Source organism: Molothrus aeneus, chromosome 8 (genome assembly GCF_037042795.1).
Source record: "Molothrus aeneus isolate 106 chromosome 8, BPBGC_Maene_1.0, whole genome shotgun sequence".
Classification (NCBI taxonomy): domain Eukaryota; kingdom Metazoa; phylum Chordata; class Aves; order Passeriformes; family Icteridae; genus Molothrus; species Molothrus aeneus.
In genome coordinates this window covers 803,705-819,800 of record NC_089653.1, presented here as the reverse complement: position 1 = coordinate 819,800, position 16,096 = coordinate 803,705, and the positions used below count along the sequence as shown (strand labels likewise).

Sequence of the window (16,096 nt, the reverse complement as noted above, 5' to 3'; positions counted from 1 at the left end):
TCATTGCCTCTCAAGCAAAGTGTTTTTTCATACTTCAGACTTATCAGAAAAAAATCCAAGTGCATATAAAACTGGTAGGAAGCTGTGCAGTGGCTGGGGAAAACAACCTAGATGATTTAATAGACTTTATGTGTCTCTAACATCTGGATTCAGGGAGTTAATCTGAGTTAGTGGCATTCTGAATCTATTGAGTTTGTGCTAAATCAGGGGAAGTGGGAATTCTCAAAGTGCACAGCTGCACTGGTGTCATTTGAAGGCAACATGTATCGAACCTGGTAGTTATTCACCAAAACCCCTGGAGCTCCTTTGTTGAATTTCAAACAATAAAATCCCAGAACTGCAGAGGCCTCAGCAGAGGATGGAGCGATCCCACCCTCAGAACAGGCATGGCTGCTTTGGCCGCTTGGCAGGGGTGCCACAGCCTGAGGCTGCTCCTCCAGAAGGGCAGCTCTGAACCTCAGTCCTGCACCCCTCAAGGGCTCTCCGTGTGTCCCACAGCCTCTCTTGCTCAGCATTCCTCCTTTGCTCCACTCCAAAGTTCCAGGTTGTTGTGGGTGTAAACCCTTCTGTCTCTCCTTATGTTTATGACATGTAATCATCCTTTTTGCACAGCTTCCCAGTGTGTCCAAGCTTCCTTCATGGAAACCCTCACAGAGCTGCAGTCTTACCAAAACAGGGAAGTCTGCAGGAAGGCTTTGTGTAGGCTTTTACTGGGGTGTGTACCTCAGTGTGCTGTCTGCTGTTCTCCCAGCAGCTCTGCCTCAGGGACTCCTGTTCAGACTGATGGCTGCAGCAACCCCTCTGGCTTTGTACAGGAACGCTATAGGGACTCTCTTTCTAATCAGTAGATTACTTAGGTCAAAATTTAGTGCTTGCACTTGAGCTAGCATCCTGTTCTGGTGCGTTTTTTGTTTTGTTTTTTTTTTTTTTGTTTGTTTTGTTTTGGTTTTTTGTTTTGTTTTTGTTTGTTTGGGTTTTTGTTGTTGTTGTTGTTTTTTGTTTTTTCTCTGTTTCTTCCATTTTGCCAGTGATTCAGCAGATCTAGTGTACTTTCCCAAATATTCTTTTCAGAATACTCAGAATTTCCCAGCATCATAAACTGGGACTAATGGCTTATTATGCTATACTGTAAGGCAGCTAAGCCTGTGCTTTATATCAAAGCTCTGGATTTTACATGAAGGTTAAAAAGGAGCACAGACAGTCCTTGGTTGTGTAGCAAAGGAGCTTTCTTTTTGTCTTCTTAATGTGCTGGGGATTCAGCCCATTTCAACACAAAGCTGAGGCATTCCTGGGTATTTAACGTTTATGTCAAGACTGAGCTGTGGCTGAAAGCTCAGAGGCATCACACCCCGCATTTCTCCTGTAGAGGAGAACTTCAATCATTGGTACATTAGGTGCCCCGTGGGGCAGAAATCTCCAGAACAGTCATTGCTGAGTGCACCTCCAGTGGCTTTGAGGGTGGCCATGTCTGTGGTGAAAAGTAACACTTCATTTTAATTTCTCTGAAGTAATTTTTTGGGGTGGAATTGTTTCATTATCATTAGATCCCTGAGGGTACAAGAAAATTCTTGGTTTAATTGGAGAACTTTACCCTCAAAGCCAGCTTCAAATGTCAGCAAAGCTGCTGCAGGTTCGAGAATTACCTAAGCAGCAATGGCTTGAACTGTTCATGCCATCTCTTCTTTGCTGGCTGTTTTAATCCTGGATTGTGTTCACCTTTGGTATTGTTTGGCTGGTCCTGGGTTGGACCTTGCCAGGAGGGTGCTGGGCTGCTGGTAGTTTGTGGAGCAGCTAAAGGATGTGCTGTGGGCGCCTGACAAACCTCTGGCCTTTGGAACTGTTGCAGTGCAAATAACAATGAACCAGTGGCCCGGAATGGAGGGAAGGGTCAGTAGGCACACAAAAGAATTGGGCCTAAGGATTCAACAACTAGGGATTCAAAGGGAAAAGACCAGGAAAGGCAAATGGAAGATATGGCTGAGGGCTCAAGTACTCAATCCTAGATTCAGGGGATTGCATTTGCAAATTCACTCCCCACATACTTTGCAATCACAAGAAGGTGCTTTTCTGTGGAACAGTGATGTGTAAAATACTGGATTCTAGGTTGTTCCAATTGTGGGCTTCCAAAGTTGAGAATAAGGAACTGTAATTAGTAAAGTATGCTTTCCCCCAAGAACTAATAGTTCTTTGCTGAGCAATATGATTAATCAAGAAGAGATTAAACATTATCTGTCATCTTGTCTTGTCACCACTGTCATTTCCTGACTGCAGTACAGGTCCATACTATAATATTTTTAAGTTAAATGAGTTTTTTTAGTGGAATGCTCCTTACACATAAATGCATACTGACTTGGAGGAGAAGGATCTTCTCATTTGAACAGAGTTACATCAATTTTTTTCATGTTGTCTACTTCCTTTGTCCAGTGCAGAACTTGTAAATTGATTTAGGGCCTTTGGAAATTAAATGCTTAGTGAAACTAGAAGTATTTCTGTCAAAGATGTTGGAAGGCAAAGCTGAGTTCAGCAGCATTGCTCCCTTTATACATGCATGAAGTACAATTAAGTGTTGATTTTAGTTCGGGTGAAGTGTTTCAGCATTAAAGAGGCTGAGGCTCAAAGAAATGTGAAGAGAAGGGTGGTCATACTTCTGCCTCAAGTAGTCACATTTTACTTCTTAGCTCTTAGAAACATTCTCCTGTAATTAAAGCAGCTTTTTGGGCTTGGGAGGGGGCATACAAAAAGTGTCTGACTTTCTGGCAGACTGTTCACAAGAATTTGGCTGTTTTCCTAGACTGAAATTCTGAGGAAATTCCCTAATTGTTTGGGGAATATTTTTCTGATACAGCATATCTGTGTTCTGAGTGGCACATGTACGCTGATGTGCAGCCCTGTTCATACATCTCTGTTTGGATGTGAGTGCACCAATTACATTTTTAAAACCCCAGCTAAACCAACCCTGCTATTTTTCTGACCAGATATCCATAATGGCTCTCAGAATACACTGAGCTGAACTTCCTTGGAACATATTACTAGAAAATGGAATGGAAAGGAACCTCGTATAACTCTGGGAATAGCAAACTGCCCAAGAAATTTCTTAAAATCAGGATTTGTCATGGGTTGTACTTTCAATATGAAGAAACTGTAACATCTTTCTGGTGCTTCTGCATCCTGTTGATGCCAAACAGTACAAATTTGTGGGACATGAAAACACTTGGGGGAGGATTTAATTACTGTCACTTGTGTATGGATTATTGCTTTGTTTAATTGAGTTGTTCTGCACCTAGCTTGCAGGGCTGTCATTTATTCTGAGTGTCTGTGCTTCTCTGAAGGGGAAGAGGCCCTCTGAAGCACACGGCCGATGTCATCAACGCCGCCAAGGTGATCTCGGAGTCGGGCTCGCGCATGGACGTCCTGGCGCGGCTCATCGCTGACCAGGTGAGCTGGCACTGCAGGAGCCTGCCCTGCTCAGCCACACACCCCAGCACCTCCCAGGGGCTGCTGCAGGAGTGCCTGGGACACAGCTCCTGTCTGAGCCTCCCTGTGCATCCTCCTCTCCGTGTGTGTCGGTGGTCTGTTCATGTACACCTGAAAGGGATGTGTACGTACATCACACGTGTCCAGGTACACACATCCATCTGCACGTGTGTTTGTACATGTGTGTGACTATTTGTGAGCTCCCTTAAGCTCTGAATGCAACATTTTAGACATAAAGTATATATGAACATGTATATAGATACACATTTAAAATATATATATTCATGGCTGCTTTTATTTATTTATTTATTTACTTATTGTTAACATATTAAGGCATATGTATATAAATGGTTGTATAAAAAGATGTTGTCCTGCTTTAACCCCAACTGGCAACTGAGTACAATGCAGCTATTCGGTCACCTACTCCTGGATCTGGAAAAAATGGAAACCTCATGGGTTGTTATAAAAAGTTTACTAATTTAAAATATAATAGTAGTAGTAGTAGTAGTACTAACATTGATACTGAAAGAGAGGGGGAGAGAGGACTGAGACCAGAGAGGAAGAAGGGATGCCCAGCACAATTCCCCGGCATGTGCTGACTGATGCCCAGCTTATCCCTGAACAGCAATCAGCCCCTTCCATGTGAGTCCCCCATGCTGGCCATGACACTCCATGGAATTGGTATGGAAGAGCCTTTGGCCAGTTCACATCACCTGTCCTGGCTGTGCTCCCCCCCAGCTGCCTGCACACTGCTCTCTGGCAGAGGGTGGGACACTGAAAGGTCCTTGCGTGCCACCTTCCTTCCCATTCTTAATCCAGCAGAGCAGGGGGCCAACCCCTGTGGAGAGCATGAGCTCTCTGCCAGGCAAAGGCAGCCAGCTGTGCAGGCAGTAGTGCAGAGCTGCAGGCTCATCCTCTCCTGACTGACCTGGGGAAATTACCCAGCAGCAATGCAGCTGCTCCAGGGGAGCTGTGGGAGCACAGCATGGAGGCACTGGCACAGAGCTCTGCTGCTCTGGGCAGGTGCTTACTCTGAGCACCAGCTTAGGAAGGACAGACTTGTCTTGCTTCAAAATGGTTTGTTCTCCACCCTCTGCAGAGTCACAGAATCCACAGTTTTCCTGTACTTTCCTTCCTTGCCCCCAACCCCTAACACTGGCTGTTTTGGCCTCTGCAAATCTGCAGCTTGAAGGTGATTTTTGGTTTTGCATTACGCTTTTATTTATAGTTATTTTAAGTAACTCTTATGAGTTACTAATCACCATGAAATGCCAAGTGTTAGAGCTGGAAGGTGTGCTTTATTTCTGTCGGATTTTTAGATGGCTCAATCTCCCCTAGAAGAGCCCAGCAGGAGCAGGGTAACTCAGCAGCCTGCCTAGGGGAGCTGCAGTGGCACATGAGCACCCCTGCAGCCTCCTCACCAGGCTGGCTGGGTCTCTTTAGGGCTGTACAACACCAACAGGGGAGTGCAGGTGTCACACCTGAAGCATTTCTTCCTTTGTGGCTGTCCAGGGCAGCACAGGACAGTCACTGTTTCCACACCCTCACGTGCTCTCTCTTCTCCCTTCACTTTTTATTTTCATATTCAGTGCTTGCTTTCCTACCCTCTAGGAAGCAAAACCAGTCTGTTAGTGGTTGTCCTGTGTCTCTCTGAATTCCAGATAACAAAGAATTTCTATTTTGCATCTATACAGTTGTGATCAGATTTGTGGAAAAAACAGGTAAAATGTTTGAATTCCCCAATTCCTGATCTTAACACACTTTCTTCCAGCACTGGACCACAGCTGCTTTCAAGATTTTATCTATTACTGATTAAAATTCAAACCTGTCACTGATACACTGCAGAAAATGATGAGATAGCAAAGCCAAAGCTGAGTAAGGATCATAAATTCTTGTTGGTTTTAGGACAGGGAATCCACTCTCACTGAAATATTTCTTCTATGAAAGAAAGATTTCAGCTGTATTAGTACAATGACTCCAGCCTGGAAATATGAGCAAATCAGTGTGAGGAGAAAGTATTCATGAACCACTAGTGGTGATAATTTGTGTGTCCCCTCAGAGCTGCTGGGAAATGTGACATCATTGAGGTTTTGTAACCCATTTACTGAGTTCACTCCAGCTCCTGGCCTTGGTCCTCGCTCAGAGCTTGCACATTGCTGGCACCCAGCAGCCACCTGACCCCTGGGATTTGTTCTGTGCATCTGAAGGACACTCCTTACTTACAGGTGTTGCTTGGATTTTAGATGCGGTTTTACATTACATTATATGCATTAAAACCAGAAAAATCCAAACACAAATCAAAAGATGGGCCAAGGCAGAAAACACAAATCAAAAGATGAGCCAAGGCAGCCCTTCCAGTTATGGTGAACACAATAGCAAGTATTGCTAGGTAGGTGTGAAATTTAGTAAAGAGAATCTTGCTTTGTTCCTCCTATTACAGATATTCTTAGTATGATCCTCTCACTCCTTGCATGGCTAGAAAGCTTTTAACTTCTGTTAAAAGAAGGTTTAAAAGGCATTTTTTTGGCTGTGCAAGTTATCCTTTAACTTAGAAAGCTCTTTTCTCATTGTGATTTTTTTTTAATCTTGAAGGTATTTTCAAATTCCTTTTCTCAGCTGTTGTTTTGTCAGGTTTCCTATGCCCTGCACTCCTGGGGTCTTAAAATAAACTTTACATTCCTCTGGGCTACCAAATAACTATTCTCTGAATTTGGGCCAAACTGGATAAGCCCTTCAGGAATTTGGTACCCAGTCAAACATGAGTGCCAGTATTGCTTTCCTGAGCAGCATTTGGACTTTTTAGTAGAGTATTTCACATGTTGCCTTTTACTAACAACTAAATTCTGTAGCATTTCTATTATGTGAAAAAAAGGATTTATATGATTTTTATAGCTCCCTGTTGCTGTGTTTGAAGGGAAGGCATACAGTGTGGTACAATCAGCAGAACTCAGCTGTATTTCAGTCCACAGTCACAAGCACTTCTAGGATGGCTCAGAGTAACAAGGGTCCAAATCTTCACAGTTACAGCATCAACAGCAACTTACACACATCAATCACAAGTGCATTATAAATTCATTATCAGGAGACCTTCCCTTTTATCAGAAGATTTTTGTTCTTTGTTCCTTCTGTCGCAAGATTTTTGCTGGCTAATGTGACCTGGAAGCCCTAAGACAATGAAGGCAGTGAGTGCCTCCCCCTGGGTTGATGAAATGTGCTGAAGAGTGAGGTCTGTACTAAGAGCCTGCTCTGTGTTGCACCCACTTGGCTCCCAGTCAGGCAGGCCCTGGCTGGGCTCATTCAGAGTGCTGTTTGTCAGAGCTAATTGCAGTGGTCAGGGAAGCACTGTAATAATAATCCCTTTGGGTGACAGAACCCCACTGGTGGAGCAGCAAAGCTGCCTCCTGTCTGTGCCCAGCACACATTTATAGTAGGTGGTGTGTGATTATCCCCGATATTGATCCCCATGAAGACAGGTTTGGATTCTATAGAGAAATGCTTTGGCCTTGGTTGGCAAGTGGATGAAGTGAGAACAAAGCAAACCCAGAATGGTCTGTGGGCAGAAGCTCCTGTGCATTGTTCATTCACACCCCCTGTGCAACTGCTGTGCCACTGGCTTTTTCACTTGGATGGTGAGTGCTGGTTTCAGTCTGGTTTTAATTACTGCATTATTTTAATTTCTCACATTGTTTGGTTGTTCTGGTGGATATTCTCTTGGGTAAAATAGCACTGCATCTTTGGGATGCAGGTCAGTTCTGATGCTGCTCTTACAGAAAGCCCTTGTCAGCAACAGCCACTGCCCGCAGGATGTGTGGGGAAAAACCTCTCAGAATCTGATGTGGGCTCTCCAGTCAGGAATGTGCAGCAGTAAACTAGTAACCATCAGTTACTGTGGGATGGTGAAACTCAGAATTTATTGACTGTCCTTCTGTTGCAGCCTAGTGTTTGGTTTTGCTGGTGAGCAAGTGCTGCTTGTACCAGCCTCTTCTGAGCAGTAGGTAGATGATTCCTTATGCAGTGTCCTCCCTGCAGAACATTTGTTCCTAGCATCTGTTGATGGCTGATCTGACGTGCTACAAGGCATGAGGTTTCATTTTCTGGCCAGCCTGACCCTCTGCTGCAGTGCTGAGCCAGAGCTCAGGCATGGATCCACTGGTCCCTGCTGCTGCCAGGAGGTAACACTGGCTATTGACACAGCTCAGGAGAGTGTGGCCTGACTTCATGGAGCTCCCAGCCTCCAGCAGCCATGCCAGAATTTACACAACCAAACATATGGTTATGATACACTCGACATGGGAAATAGTCCTTGATAATTTTCCATTTGTTTGTCCAGTGATTTCTTCTGCTTATACGTAAAATTTTAATATCACCATTCTGTAACAAAGATTTCTGCAATTTAACAACCTCATGTTAAAAACATTTCCTTTGTTTTGTGCTCCTGGGAGTCTTAATGACCCCTGGGGTCTGTAATGGAGGAAGAATTAAAGGATTCAGTACAATCTTCCTCCTTCCATCTGGGCCTTGGCTATGCCGGGGCAGGGCAAGGATGCACATGATCTACTCAGGTAGTGCAGCTGTGAATATGCCACGGCATAATTACATTTCAGGAGAATTTTCTTATCCAATGCCCTGCATTTGCTTTTTTGAATCCTTCTGGTACCGAAAGTGTTTGCATAGAACCTCAAGGTCTTGTTCTTGAGTGCAGTTTCCTGGCCTTTGATGTGTATCATCTGTAGCATTCCTAAAGTGGTACCCATTTCTTCTGTAATGCTGTGTAAGGGAGACAGCACCTGTGACTAGCCTGACACGAGAATATAAAAGAGTACTATATAATAATCATTCTTGTCTCTGAACTTCTGTGATTGGTATTGTCACTGTTTGAAGTGGATGAGGCACTATATTGGCACCTTTCTCTTGAGTTTTTCTGGCCAGAGGGATAAAATCAAAGTGTAACTAAGGAGAAAGGAAAAAAAACAGAGGAGGAAGAATGTCATTCCAGGAATACGCACCATCTTGGTATTATGAGTTGTGATGCTCTAAGGGATTGTATTGTACTTCACTTGAAGTATATTTTTTATTAATTAAATTAAATAAACAGTGAGTATTCCAGCTTTCTAAACACTGATATACTATTATATAAATACTGATTTGGGCAGTTCTTAAAGCAGTGCTTAATAAGGAAGAAATAAAAACATATTTTAGGTTAGTTTTCCATCAGATAGAAAGAGAACATGTCAAGGAAGTGTTCTGGTTTTGCTGTAAACTGTGCCCAAATACAGGAAACAATAATGGACGTAGCAGAACATGAGGCAAGGACTGATGTTAAGTTATATTAATTAATTTAAAATTGTACACTCTGACCTTCCTTGTTTACTGTTACCTTTTGCTAAGTCTAAAGCATGAACTTGCTATTATTGCATAGCCATGAAGAACAGCATTATCACACCAGCCTTTTGAATACATACTGTTGCTTCAGCAAAGCCAGGAGCTGAAATACTTTTGGAGTTAAGTAGAATTGGTGCTTTTTCTGGCTCCTGGTGGGTTTGGATTTAAATCCACTGACCACAATTCAATAAAACCACAGGTGATTGTTGACAGTGTGCAGTTGGTGGGGATGTATCTTTGCTTTTCCAGTATGCAAAGCTGAGCAGAGTTTCCTGTCGAAAGGAAGGGCCAACACCATGTCTGCAAACCTGCAGGGATCTTGTGCTTGTTTATGCTCTTACTCTTTGCAGCTGTGGGAGCACAGCAGGGGCTCACCATTCCCCTTAAGATCCCTTTATTCTGCCAGAGCAATGAGAATCAGCCTTAGAACAAATTCATACCCAGCCTTTCATGGCTGGCCTGGTACCCACAGAGCAACATTGCACTCCAAGTACTCCATGTGTTTTGGGAAAAAATTAGGTTACAGCAATCCTGGTTTTATTTCTGTAATATAAATCTGTATTGTTAAAAATATTGACAATTTTTATTGTGACTTTCCATAAGACATTCTAATTTTGGTGTTCCCACAATGAGAGAGGATCTGCAGATTGAGTTCAGTACAGTCTGGATGGAACACAAAAAAACCCCATAGATCTGGTTACAAGATAAAGCATAACATACAGATGTTAACAGGTCTCTGCATGTGTGGTTACATAGCCCATGAAATCTGTTTGGATTGCTCTCATCACTGTTTATAAAGGTATTTTCTTAGAGATCATCTAAGGACTGGAATTACTCTATACACTAAAGATTTGTTTAGGAATACTGCTAAGGCAAGCACAGCAATGTTAAATACAGAGTGCATGTGGGGAATCTTAGGCTTCATCTGAGCTTCCAACTATAGATTAAAAGACTTCCCAAGAGGAATGAACTTAGCAGCCTGATAAACTGCAGTGAAAAGCAAGGCTCCAGTAGTCTGCAACTGGAATACTCCCCAGTGAAGTTTCAGTGATTCCTGAGATATCATTCTGAATCAGCAGTTACTGAAGTGCTTTATTTTTTGTTCTTTTCAGTGCCCAGACCAGTCGTGCAAACAGGATTTGCTAGCTTACCTAGAACAGATCAAGCTGTACTCCCACCAGCTCAAGATCTGCAGCCAGGTTAAAGCAGAAATCCAGCATCTTGGTGGAGAGCTCATCATGTCTGCAGTAAGTAGAAAAATGGCACCACGTACTCTGTTAGTCAGACTAGGTGTTACGTTTGAGTTGGGGTTTCCTGTGCTTGCAGTATGTTCCTATGTCACTCCAAATCCTGTTTTCTTTTCTAATACCCACTTAACAGCAAGAATCTATGACAGTGACACATAGGACTTCTGGCTTTAAAGGAATAATAATCAACTTTTCTTTTAAAATTCTCACAGCACATTATCACTGTTATTCTTAAGTAGTCTGGTTTGAAGAACTCTAAGGTGCATTAGCTTACATATGTGGAATATGCTCATGTGTGTGTCTGAACACAATGAAAACAGTCCAGGGGTGGAGTTCCAGGCCAGAAAAAAATGCTGCCAGACATTCTACAGGTCTGCAGAAATAAATAACAGGAAGGGCAAAGTGACTTGATTCCTGAGTGAATTTATTGATTTTGCTTAAATTTGCTTTAAGAGTTATTAGCTCCTTTACAGCCAAGTATCATTAGCTATGGAAAAGACATTTTGTGCTTTTATGGAACTTTTATGCACTTGGCCTCAGCATAGCCATCCATAAAATGCCTTCGCATTCCCATGTTCTGTGACGTGTTTCTGCCTGGAGCACATAGGGTTGTGATTTCAAGGTATAAATCTGCCAAACAGCACCAAACCCAGGTAAGACACTGGGCACATTCCTACCCTTCACATACTTGGCACTGTGTTCAAGGGAACTTCACTCACATAGTTTGGAATGCTCACTCTCTGTATCTCTCCCCCCAGCTGTTCCTCTGTGTCTGTACCTATCCCTGGCTACCTGTGTTCATCTGTCTCTGTGTATCCTGATCTGTATCGGTCTGTATCTCTCTATACCTATCTACCCCCAGTGATACCTGTCTTTATGTCCCTCCATCTGTCTGTACATATCTGTATTAATCTCTGCCTGTCTCTGTCTTTATCCACCTATACCTGTCTCAGGTTACCCATTTCTGTCTGTCCCTATCTACAGCTCTCTGTATTTATCTATACCTGTCTGTACTTATCTCTGCCTATCTGTACCTATACCTGTTGGTACTTATCTCTTTATGTCTCTGTCAAACCATACCTATCTCTGCCTGTCTGCACCTGCTGATACTTACCTGTGCCTGTCCATACCTGTCAGTACCTATCTATACCTGTCAATATTTAGCTCTGCCTGTCTAAACCTATCTCTGTCTATATGTATCTATATGTATCTACACCTCTCTATATATACATCTATATACATCTCTACCTATATATCTATATGTATCACTAGTCATCTATACATGCCTCTATCCATCTATTCTTACTCCACCTGTCAGTACTTGTCACTCTCTGTCCTTATGTATATCTCCCTCTCTGTACCTGTCAATATCTGACAAATCTCTGTCAAAGATCTGTCTCCAGCCCTGCCAATATCTCTGTCAGAACCCGTCAGAATACAAGAGAATTTGTCAAAATGTGTCAGAATCTGCCAAAATCTAACAGAATCTGCTAAAATCTTAGAGAATGTCAGGATCTAACAGAATCTGTCAGGATCTGTCTGTACCTGTCTCTGTCAATGTCTATGTGTACCTGTCACTTCCTCTCCCTGTCAAAAATTTCTTTTATCTAGATAGTCAATAGATATCTACTAGATATCTACCTCTGCTTGACAAAATCTGTCAGCACCTCTGTCTGTCCATATCTGTCAGCCTGTCTCTCTACCTGTTCCTGTCTGTCTGTACCTATCTGCACCTGTCTGTAGCCACAGCTCTCTCTAGAGCAGCCTCTACCTTTGTTAACCTCTCTGTACCTATCTCTGCCTCTCCCTGTGCCTGTCTAGCCCTGTCTCTAGCCATCAATATCTGTACATTCCTACTTCTGTCTCTAGGCCTGCCTATCCCTATTTATCTTTCACTAAAACTATTATTACATTTTATGTGGTTTATAAATAATTGGAAATGAGCCTTTGTTGCTGAGGTGAGATTTGAAACACTCATTTCTATAGGATACTTGTGCTGGCTAATTTAAATGGTAATTTAGACACCACATTTGAACCTCTGGAACATACAGTTACATAATTTTAATTGCATGTATAATTTCTGAAGCCAATGGTTGTTTTCACTTGGACAGCACATTAACAAAGTATATCTTCTTTACCTATTTCTTTTCACAAGCAGTTCTGTGACCAGTGTGGGTTACAGTAAAGCCAAATGTTGGAACTAAGTTTGGTTCTTGCTATTTCTGCCTCCTGCTGTAGAAAACTCACGTTGTTTTCTGTACCTCCTTTGTTGTGTCACTCCTGTCAACTGTGCATAATCTGTCTGCTGCAAAAATTTTAAGTTCTAAAAATGAAACCCCAAATTTAACTTCTTGATAATCCCGAAGACATGACTATAGATCCTAGCCCTGCATCAGGGAAGAAGGGCGAGAATTTGTCCTGTATGCATCCAAAAACTTGAGAAAGCCAACTGCGGGTTTGTGGCAGTGGGGAGTGAAGCGACACGAACCCCCTGATGCATCCCAAGGAGATCCTGTTATTGTAGAAATCGGCCCCTTTTCATACCTTTAATTCTAACCCAACAGAACTGAAACCAACCTGAGACTTCACAGAATTTAACAGAAGAAGGGCACCCATTGGCTGCCTCAGCTGCCATGCTGCTGCCCACGCATCCTGCTGTCCAATCAGCTTCCTGCTTGCACTCTGCCCCCACATCCTGCTGTCCAATCAGCTTCCTGCTTGCATGCTCCTGCAGCCAATCACAGTCTTGCTCCCACTGCCTCTCTGCCCCAGCCCCTCCCACACGGTGCCGCCCCTGGCGCTGTGCTGAGCACAGGCCTCACCAGGGCAGAGATTATTGCCCTGTGTGCTGAGTGCAGCCTCACCAGGGCAGTAATTATTGCCCCGTGTGCTGAGTGCAGCCTCACCAGGGCAGTAATTAGTGCCCCGTGTGCTGAGTGCAGCCTCACCAGGGCAGAGATTATTGCCCTGTGTGCTGAGCACAGGCCTCACCAGGGCAGAGATTATTGCCCCGTGTGCTGAGTGCAGCCTCACCAGGGCAGTAATTAGTGCCCCGTGTGCTGAGTGCAGCCTCACCAGGGCAGTAATTATTGCCCTATGTGCTGAGTGCAGCCTCACCAGGGCAGAGATTATTGCCCTGTGTGCTGAGTGCAGCCTCACCAGGGCAGTAATTATTGCCCCGTGTGCTGAGTGCAGCCTCACCAGGGCAGAGATTATTGCCCCGTGTGCTGAGTGCAGCCTCACCAGGGCAGTAATTATTGCCCCGTGTGCTGAGTGCAGCCTCACCAGGGCAGTAATTATTGCCCTATGTGCTGAGTGCAGCCTCACCAGGGCAGTAATTATTGCCCCGTGTGTTGAGCACAGGCCTCACCAGGGCAGAGATTATTGCCCCGTGTGCTGAGTGTATCCTCACCAGGGCAGTAATTAGTGCCCTGTGTGCTGAGTGCAGCCTCACCAGGGCAGTAATTATTGCCCTGTATGCTGAGCACAGGCCTCACCAGGGCAGTAATTAGTGCCCCGTGTGCTGAGTGCAGCCTCACCAGGGCAGAGATTATTGCCCCGTGTGTTGAGCACAGGCCTCACCAGGGCAGTAATTATTGCCCTATGTGCTGAGTGCAGCCTCACCAGGGCAGTAATTATTGCCCCGTGTGTTGAGCACAGGCCTCACCAGGGCAGTAATTATTGCCCCGTGTGCTGAGTGCATCCTCACCAGGGCAGAGATTATTGCCCTGTGTGCTGAGTGCAGCCTCACCAGGGCAGTAATTATTGCCCCGTGTGTTGAGCACAGGCCTCACCAGGGCAGTAATTATTGCCCTGTGTGCTGAGTGCAGCCTCACCAGGGCAGTAATTATTGCCCTGTGTGCTGAGCACAGGCCTCACCAGGGCAGTAATTATTGCCCCGTGTGCTGAGCACAGGCCTCACCAGGGCAGAGATTATTGCCCCGTGTGCTGAGTGCAGCCTCACCAGGGCAGTAATTATTGCCCTGTGTGCTGAGTGCAGCCTCACCAGGGCAGTAATTATTGCCCTGTATGCTGAGCACAGGCCTCACCAGGGCAGTAATTATTGCCCCGTGTGCTGAGTGCAGCCTCACCAGGGCAGTAATTATTGCCCTATGTGCTGAGTGCAGCCTCACCAGGGCAGTAATTATTGCCCCATGTGCTGCACCAATCCCCTCTAGCTCAGTAAACAGGCAGGGAGGTGCTTTGTTTGGGAGCCAGTGAAATGGAGAGTGTGCTTAGAGGCCTGAATGGCTTTGGGGGTTTTCTGTGAAATCAAGGTGAGATGCTGCAAGGTTGCTACTCTCTCAAATAATCTTAGAAAATGCTCCAACAAGGACTGTGTTCTTTTTAAAAAAAAAATAATATAGGTGCTACATAGAAAAGACTCAGATTTCTAGCCATTGTCAAAAGAGACATGTGCTCTCACTCCAGGCCTTTTAAAGACAGTGGAGACATGGTTGGTGTCAGTGGTTATGAAAAATTTCTAGAAACTGGAAAAAAGTCTCCTCGGTCTCTGTTTTGGGAAGGGGATGCCATTTGTGACTGACTGTGCTCAACTGCCCCCCTGCAATTAAAATTGTGGTTATCTGAAACTGCAGCCCAACCAACTAGTGATGGCCTTTTGTATTAATTTAACTATGTTTTAATTGCTTTAGTGTGAGAATAATAGTGGGATTTACATTGTGCAGATAAATTGCTCAGTCAAGAAGGAGAGAAATGCACTAGTGGTATAAAATGGCTGGTTACTGAATTGCTTTTCTTAAAAACTGGAGCAAGTTCCAGTTTTCAAAGTCCATGTGGGGACTTTAGAAGTTGATCATATTCCTAGGTTAGGTGGCCTTGAAATAAGTTACAAACCCAAGTTCTGTGTGAGACAGCAGAGGGGTTCTTCTCCCCCTTCCCACCTTCTCCCTGCCCAGAAAATAATATTAGAACTCCATTAGAAAATACAGGAATCAAAACTGTGGCTGGAATAGGATTATATTTTATATTCTCCCCAGTCCTGATCTTGTCTGAATGAGAATTAGAAAATGAGACAGCAAGCCCTTGCAGATAGTAAAGGTTTTATTGTGTATTAAGTAAAAAACTTGTGAGTCTCCAAATACCTGAAACTGAATCCATCCTCTGGTTAGTGAAGATCTGCTACAGGAAAAGAAATCTACCAGAAAGAGCATTAGGAAATAATCATACAGGTTTCTCCATCGTTTGCTCCCCCCTGCATCCGTGTAGGTGTGTGCAGGAATGACCTCCCTGGTCCTTGGGCATCCTCCCCTCCTCTGGCTGGCACTGGCTCCTCACAGTCCCTTCCTGATCTCCCACCTCCTTCAGGAGCTGGGAGAGGCATCTGGCAGCACAAAAGCTGAGGGGGGAAGCTCCTCTCCTGTGAGAAATGACACATTTCTATGTTCAGATGGGTCAGTACCAACTTCCACAGTGACAAATCCACTTTGAGTACCAGCTGGTGGAATCCATACATAAAAGCACTGTTTTGAGATGGCTCTTACATTCACCCCACACCTCTCTTCTCCAACCATTAGAACAAGGATCTTGGGCTTAAATCACCTTCAAGGAAAATTCCTTCTCACAAGAGTAGCAGTTCATTAAAAAAATGACCCAAACCAGCCTCTCTTGAAGCCTAAGGAGCAATAGAGAGGAAGAGAGGGATGAAAAGCAGAGGATGTAGTGTCACATATTTGCAGACCTGCAAAAGAAGGAAGTGTCTTCTTGAAACAGAGCAGCCACAGTCACTGTCTTACCAGTTCTGGATGATTCTGTGCTGGAGCAAGGAGCCCTAAACTGGTGCTCCAGGTTAACCTTGGGTAGTACTGTGGAGCAGTGGGTGGCACTGCCATGGCACAAGGGCAGCTGTGTCTCTGTCAGCAGCAAGCTCTGTTTTCACCTACATGATCTGCACTGGAGGAGGTGCTGCTGGCTGCCAGCATGGAATGACAACAAAGAGCATTATGCATATGAAAAACTGTTGAAATCCATAA

The 16,096-nt window shown here is 44.3% G+C and overlaps 1 protein-coding gene across 1 annotated transcript in view; it reads left to right on the top strand.

The window, feature by feature from the left end:
- Positions 1-16,096, top strand: part of CTNNA3 (catenin alpha 3) — a 431,599-nt gene that overhangs the window by 405,294 nt on the left and 10,209 nt on the right. Inside the window, exons 16-17 of the mRNA XM_066555001.1 lie at positions 3,330-3,435; positions 9,969-10,103. Of these exons, the coding sequence (XP_066411098.1) occupies positions 3,330-3,435; positions 9,969-10,103 (241 nt within the window). The remainder of the gene's footprint in view (positions 1-3,329; positions 3,436-9,968; positions 10,104-16,096) is intronic.